General features: G+C 26.0%; 1 protein-coding gene across 25 annotated transcripts in view; it reads right to left on the reverse strand.

Moving 5' to 3' along the window:
* The window catches only part of chb (CLIP-associating protein), a 146,244-nt gene extending 139,143 nt beyond the window's left edge, over positions 1-7,101 (reverse strand). For 12 of the 25 annotated variants that reach the window (XM_087164303.1, XM_087164310.1, XM_087164304.1 and 9 more), the window contains exons 1-2: positions 6,877-7,086; positions 2,208-2,442 (exon numbers count right to left, since the gene is read on the reverse strand). In XM_087164303.1, coding sequence (XP_087020429.1) covers positions 2,208-2,387 — 180 coding nt within the window. In that variant the 5' untranslated portion in view covers positions 2,388-2,442; positions 6,877-7,086. The other 13 variants (XM_087164308.1, XM_087164301.1, XM_087164299.1 and 10 more) reach the window with 4 other exon arrangements.
* Between the last annotated feature and the right edge of the window lie 442 nt (positions 7,102-7,543).

Below are 7,543 nucleotides of genomic sequence, written 5' to 3' on the forward strand. Positions count from 1 at the left end.
AAATTACTTGAGAGTGAAACAGAAAAACTCAACAAGCAATTTGAAGACTTCACATTTTATCTAAAACTTATGTGCATCATATTAAAAGGTGGCATAATAAATTTTGTATTTCTTTTTTTTTTTTTTTTTTTTGTAACAAATGTGAAGAGTCACTCATACACCTAATGCATAAATAAATCCACTATTTTGATTTTTAAAAATGAGGGATCCATTTCAACTTGCGTATCCAAAAATATATAGTGATTTATATGCTATTAAGCACTGGCTTAAAATTTAAAACCTGTTATGTAGAACTATAGAAATTTTTAAGAATCCATAAATGCAAACTAGCAAAATCCCATCATTTAAAATCTATATAGTGAATCTAACACAGTTGTAAGGTAATAATGAAAAACAAATTGTTTCATTACAATAAATAGGGTCAGGAGGGGTAAAGTAGGTTCATGGGGTAAAGTGGAGATATGCTAAAAAACACAGATTTTCTCCTTTTAAATTGATGTTATTCATTTAATACTTTTAGAGACTGGGATTGAGGCAAGCCTTTTTATTTCAGTTTTAGAAAATTATAAAAAGTTTAATGTTTACAAACTATCTGTTTATGATCAACTTATACAGTATGTCAGTTTAAGCTGCTGCTGAATTTTCGTCCAACATTGTTAAAAACTGGCAAAAAGTTTTAATTTTAGTTCAAACTGGCAGAGGGAACAGGTCTACATAGAAAATTGCAAATAAATTTCAAAATTCTATTTATTATGAATTGTTTTATGAGGTTGGGGAAAGTGGTTATACGGTTAGGATCAGCGAAATATGAAAGGAATATTTTTTTCTTTACTTCTGTGTTAGCTTTAGTAAGTATCTAATGCTTTATATTTTGTAATGAAATAGCTAAAAAAATAATTTGTCAGTTTGATTATAGTAATTTTAACACTAATGAATAAAACTTTTAAAATTCTATTTTTTAGAGAGTAGAATGATAATAAAAATATAAGAGACATATTAAAACAATTTTTAGAAAATCACCGAAATTACATAAGGGAACAACTTAGTGAGTATATTTAAAGATGTAGATAAGTTTCCCCTCGAAATTCTGCCTTCATATCAGTTTTTCTCATGAAAATAAAACAATTTCTTTGAAATAATTAAATTAAATAAATAAAAAACATGTCTGCTATAAATAGTAAAAGCACTTTAAAGTACCCAATTGATATTAATTTTTAAACTCTCATTTATATTTTAAATATACCAAATACTATTACACTTTCCATGCCTTTTGATGAAATTGTGTTGAGTTCAGAAAAATATACTGCACCTGAAGTGCAATCAAATTTTGATGGCCGTGAAGATAAACTTTTTAATTTAATACACAAAAAAAATCAGTTATAAGTATTTTTTTTTTAAATATAATCAAGATACATTTAAGATAATTTTCCTTTTTCAAACAATATTTACTTACATGTTATTAACATATATCTTATCATACATGTTTACTTATTGTTAAACAATATATACATGTGTTTCTTTATTGAAATATAGGTACTTTTCCATTAGCCAGGCGCAAATGGCGGCAATTGTGAACCAAACGTGAACAAAACGATAAGCGAAGCGAATGACAAAACAGTTAACGGAATAAATGTCAAAAACGTTCAACTATAAACAAGTATTTATTAATAGTAAGTAAAACAAGTTCAACTATAAACAAATATTAATGAAATGTAAACAAAGCAGTTTTACCCAAAAAGAATGCTTTGTTTTGAATGAATTCAGAGAATAGAGTCCCCAAACTAACATTCCCCTTATGGTTGTAAGAAATTTGGCAGAATTCTACATAATTTGGCAATTTTTCGCTTGCGCCCGGCTAAAGGAGAAGTACCAAAATATATACAATTTTTGAACTATACCCACTTTACCCCACTCTAGTGTAAATTGGATATATCAAAACATGTTCTTATAATGGATATATCGTTTTTTAAATTGTGTATATCTGCAGTTCTTCATGTCATTACTATAGGGAAACAATCAAACAAAACATAAATTATGCTTTAGTCAATATGAATCCAATGCATCAAAATTTTCAGCAAAATAAAATTAATGGTTTGGTTTTAAAGTATTCTTTATGGAGAAAAATTTTTTTAAAAAGGCTTGATTTAAGACTACTTTACCCCACCTGATCCTAAGAAAAATATTAATTAAATAATGATAAAACTTACTTTAAAGTTGCTATTACTTAACCAAGATGACACACTGTCGATGAAGAATCCAATCTCTTCAAAATCTTGCAAACAAGAAGGATTTTTTAGGCAGCTCAAAATATCACTTCCCAATTGGATTCTTTTTTTAATATCTTGAGTGGTAAGTAAAGGAACAATTTGCTGTAAGCTGCCAGCCATAATGAATTTTGAGGAGAAATATCACTTAAAATTTAATATCATACTATTCCAAACACTAGAATGAAAATAAATATTAATTAATGACAACCGGAATTATTTAAATACAAGACAATAACAAATCTGAAGGTTAAGAAGAAAGAACTCAAAATGTGGCATTAATAATTTAATTAAAATCTGTTTATAATTAAAATCCAAATCTCCTTTTCTACATTTCTTACTCATACCTAGTAGAAAATTATTGACAGTGCAATGAAATTAAGAATTAGTAAAAATGGTACTTATGTCGGGGGAGGGGAGATATAAAAATCTATTAATAAGGTATCGTTTTCAGTACCACGATTCTAAAAACATGTTAGAAGAAAATTTATAGTTTTACATTCACTCAAACATTTGTGAATATTTAAGCTTTCTGGGGATTCCACAATAGATGAAGAACTTGTAAGTTATTTGGGTAAAAATCCACGTAAGCAGGGAATTTTCGGAAAATGACCCTAAATCTACACAATCAAAAATTTAATAGATTTTAAATAATCAGGGGTGATTGTGGGCCCAACTCAAAAATGCTGAAAATTTCTTGAGTAAAATTATTAATGACGTATTTCAAATAATTAATGTCTTTATAAATTTAAATCATTGATATATTTTCAAAACATGAAATTCTAAATAAATTATATGTGGTAATTTTATTTAATGAATTTATCTATAAATTTATTTGTATCTCTAATCACATTTATTATTCTACCAAAAAAATATTTACAAATGAAAGAGATGCGAAGTACAAATTCTAGTTCTAGTATTTTATTAAAATATACAATAATTTTTCTACATAAATGTGATCGATGTTTTCACTAAACTTCTGAACCTTGGATTTCCGGATCATGGTTTGTGAAAAATCCGGAACACAATTATTCATTTCTGAAAATTATATGATTTAGTTATTATGAAGAAGAAAAAAAAATTTATTTGGACTTAGGAGTTCTTGGATTGTTATGAAGCTTTTAAATTTGTATTCCCTTAATACTTAAAAAAAATAGTCAAGAACTTGATACGCAAGGCGAAATTTATGATAGCGTAGTTAGTACTAAAGCGAAATGCTGAAGTATTATAAGTAGTCAATGCTATATCTGTTTAGTAATATTTTTATGCGTATTTTAATTAATTGTTTTATATTAAGGTACATACATTCCTTCAATAACTTTAACTTGGTATTTTTTCCATAATTTTGAAATTTTACCCCCAAGAATTAAATATTTTTTTATAGTTAAATTATTTATTTTGTTTAATTTATTAATAGTTAAATTATTTGTTAAAATAGTTTTGAAACTGAGATTTCATGCAGAAATGCATCGGTATTGCACTTAATACTACATCGCATTGTAAAAAAGCTTCATATTATTAAAAAAAAAAAATTTTTCTAAATAATTAAAATCTATTCATCATTGTACTTATATAGACTATAATATAACATTAAGGGGACACTTCAGGTTCAAAATGATTTTTTTTAAATATCAACCAATTTTAATGAAAATTTCATAGATTGTGAATAAAGCATTTAGAAAGATATTCCCAAAATTTGAAGCAAAAATATTAATTTGTTGAAAAGTTATAATTTTTTTAATAATTTATCCGCAAGTTAAATTACTAAATGTTCCAATATTTCAAAATGTTTCCCGCGCATGAGTTTTTATCGTAGCTGTATGAAACTCATTTATATTACAGTTTGAATAAGTATAAATAAAATTGGATATGTTTGAACAACTTAGCACTTAATTTTAAACAAATAAAAAATCAAAATATCATAATCTTTATATAATTTTTAAAAATTGAAATTTAAATAACAATTTAAAGTAATTTAAAAAATATTCAGTGAGTATTCAGCTTTTATTTATATCACATTGGTTACGGAACATTAGACCAATCATATATATGAGAAAAAAATAAAGATTTATTCAAAACTCATGCGCAAGGAACTGTTCGAAGTTTGAATATTATCGTAAAAAACAACATTGAGAAAAAACAGTTTAACTATAAAAACAGACAGTTTACATAACCTTGTTTACAAATCTTGAAATGCTTATAACTTTGCAAAAAATGAATGAAATTGAAAATTTTTTCTTTTAAATTGTAGCTAGATATAAGTATTATTTTTTGAAACAAAAATTGAAAAAAGTATAATTTGGTCGATTTTTGGGTTTTCCATCGTGAAGTGTCCCCTTAAGCATGTTTGTTCCTACTTTAGGTGCAATTTAACATTTGAAATATTTATATTATTTTTACTTAGTTAAAACTTAAATTATTACGTATGTTGACCTAAAACTATTAGCTCCCTGGCAGTATAATTCGTATTTTGTTTTATCTTATTGTGAATTAAGACAGTAAAATGGAAATTCGGAACTGTAAAATATTTTTTCGCTATATTCCTTTATACTTCAGTAATGAAGAGGTTAAATATATTAAGTGTAGTATATTAGACACCTATTACCACCATGTCCAGCAACCGCAATACAAGTAGTAGTTACCTATTAACCAAACTAATTAAGCATCAAAAATTATTTGACAGTTTTTTTTTTTTTAATCCTACCCCCCAAAACATATAAATACAGAAAAATTTCTTAACATAGCTGTCAATGCTTCCACATTTTGCAAAAGATATTTTTAAATATGAAATAATATCAGAGTTAAAGATTTCAAAATTGATTTCACATTTAAAGTAATTCATACCAGCATAGAGAAGAAAGTTAATTCATATAAAAAGCTTTATATCAATTTAAATTTTAAATACTGACAAAACTTAAAAAATTTTGCCTATAACTGCGAATTCAATACTTATTTCCCTAAAACTTTGAAAAATCAACCCAAGTACAAAAGTTGACATCTATGAAATCATATACATTAGGTGTACATATTAGGGCTTTGAATGTTTAGTATTTCCTAGATAAGTTAACTATTTTAATAGTGAACTAGAATAACAGCTTTAAGCAATTTAACTTTCTCAACCAAATAAATTGATTATGGATAAGAAAAGTTCATTACATTGTTGCCAAAGAAATCAATTAGTCTAAAACATTTCCAATTAAGAATAAAAGCGTGAAATTAAATAAATGATAAAGAGATTTTGTACTTTTTTTAAAAAATAGTGTGCAGTGTTTTGCTTAGGAGTGCAGAATATGTCATATTGTGCAAACGAGGTTCCAAGAATTCAAGCAGCCCCAGGGAGATTTTAATTTTGATTAAATAAAAAATTGCCTGGTTTTGCCTTCAAATGTAGTCCCTTTCTTTTATGTTTTTTTTTTAAATAATTTCTTACGTTCCACTACCTGGCTGTCATCAAAAATGCTGTGACTTTATTAGCACACATATCAATATTCAAATCTTCCCAATCTTTAAATTGTTAATTTGTAAATAAACAAAAATTGTTCAGTATTTATAAAAGGATATAAATTACCTATAACACTTTCATAAAATCTTAGGTTTGTCAGATTATAGTCACTATGAGAATTGCAATACTTTAGCTATACTCTGAGGACTTTCTAATAATTTTACAAAATAAAATATGGTGTCATATTTATTAAACTCTTAATATCTCCTGTTATTATTAAACGAGTACAGCACCGCTTTTAGAGGCATTTGTTAATTGTAAACTAGAATAATATGATCTCAATCAAATATAGAAAAAATAATTCCCTTGAACACTTATGTTTTTGTAGGAAAGAGGTCTAAACATTAATGTTTCAAGTTTGGAACAAGACAGACATTAATTTCATAAATGGAGGGGAAAAAAATATTTATTAAATACACACTATTTTAATTAATGTAAGCACAATTAGTTAAATATTTATCATTTCATACAAATCAAATAATTTAAGTTCCATTTTAAAAATATCGTAAAGTATTTGTATAAAAATAAACAAACACTATGTCTACTAAGCTTTTAGATAATTATCACTTAATGAAAGTAATATATATAATTTGTGTCATTGACTACAATAAGCCCCAATATCCAAAAATAAGTTAACATTTGACGGGAGAAATGTGTTAAATCATAAACTGTTCAATCCACTTTGGAATGACAATTTACCATAACCGAATGTCACCAAATAAAATGGTTTGTTTATATACAACCCAAGTTTTGAAATGATTATAATTCAGTAAACATTAGCATTGCTTACATTAGGCGGTTCTAAGAAATAATCTCTGAAATGTAATACAGATACAATATTAAAGCGAATTAATAGCTTACAATAATAAACATGATCTAATTCTTATTGAACTGATACGTGTATTAATCCATTTGAGCATTAGTCGCATATTATTTTATTACTTTTTTCCACACAATATATTCTTATAACATTTTAAAACAACGTTTAATAAACAGTAAAGTTAAGAAGATGTTCGCACAAAGAAATATTAATCAAAACTCAAAAGTAGCAGGTAACAAAATGAGTTTTTCAACCCACAACAAATGATGAAAATCACAACAAAAACTCACCAACAAATCACCTCATACAGACTTTAATAATAGAAAAACATATCATTTTCAACGAATGGTTGAACCTTACTATGAATTTTACAAATGTTTGTGAGGTCGATATCATGCTATTTATTGCAATAATACACACATGTTGATTCGGTAATATTACACTTCTCCATACCGCCAAGCCATCAGAATGTCCTCACGATCGGTTGCTAAAACTAGTGCAAAAAATCTGGCAACAACTCAAACAACACTCATTTCCGAATAAAAATCCAGTTTCGTTTTTAAAAATGACTTTTAATATTAAAAGAAAATTTTAAAGTAATATTTTTATAATTAAGTAATCAGCTTCCTTAGAAGATAATTAAAAAATAAAATTCACAAGGCTTGCACCCTTTTCTATTTCATACGATTACATAATTAGAGCTAATTATTTCAATAGAAAATTAATAACATTAAGATCGATTAAAATTTTTTATGTATTCGGTCTTTAACATGAATATTGTGAAAGATTGAAATATTATATCAGTTATTTATTAATTTGCTTATTTACTTTTAGTCTGTCTTTTAAAAAATATTTACAGCGAATCTGTAGCATTCATCAAAACGCACGTCTGAACTCCCAATATCTACTGCCAATAAACTAGATATAACTAGCTATTAAACTACTTAAATTTTTCTA

This window comes from Parasteatoda tepidariorum, chromosome 5 (genome assembly GCF_982258835.1).
Source record: "Parasteatoda tepidariorum strain Cologne lab strain chromosome 5, Ptep-v5.0, whole genome shotgun sequence".
Lineage (NCBI taxonomy): Eukaryota > Metazoa > Arthropoda > Arachnida > Araneae > Theridiidae > Parasteatoda > Parasteatoda tepidariorum.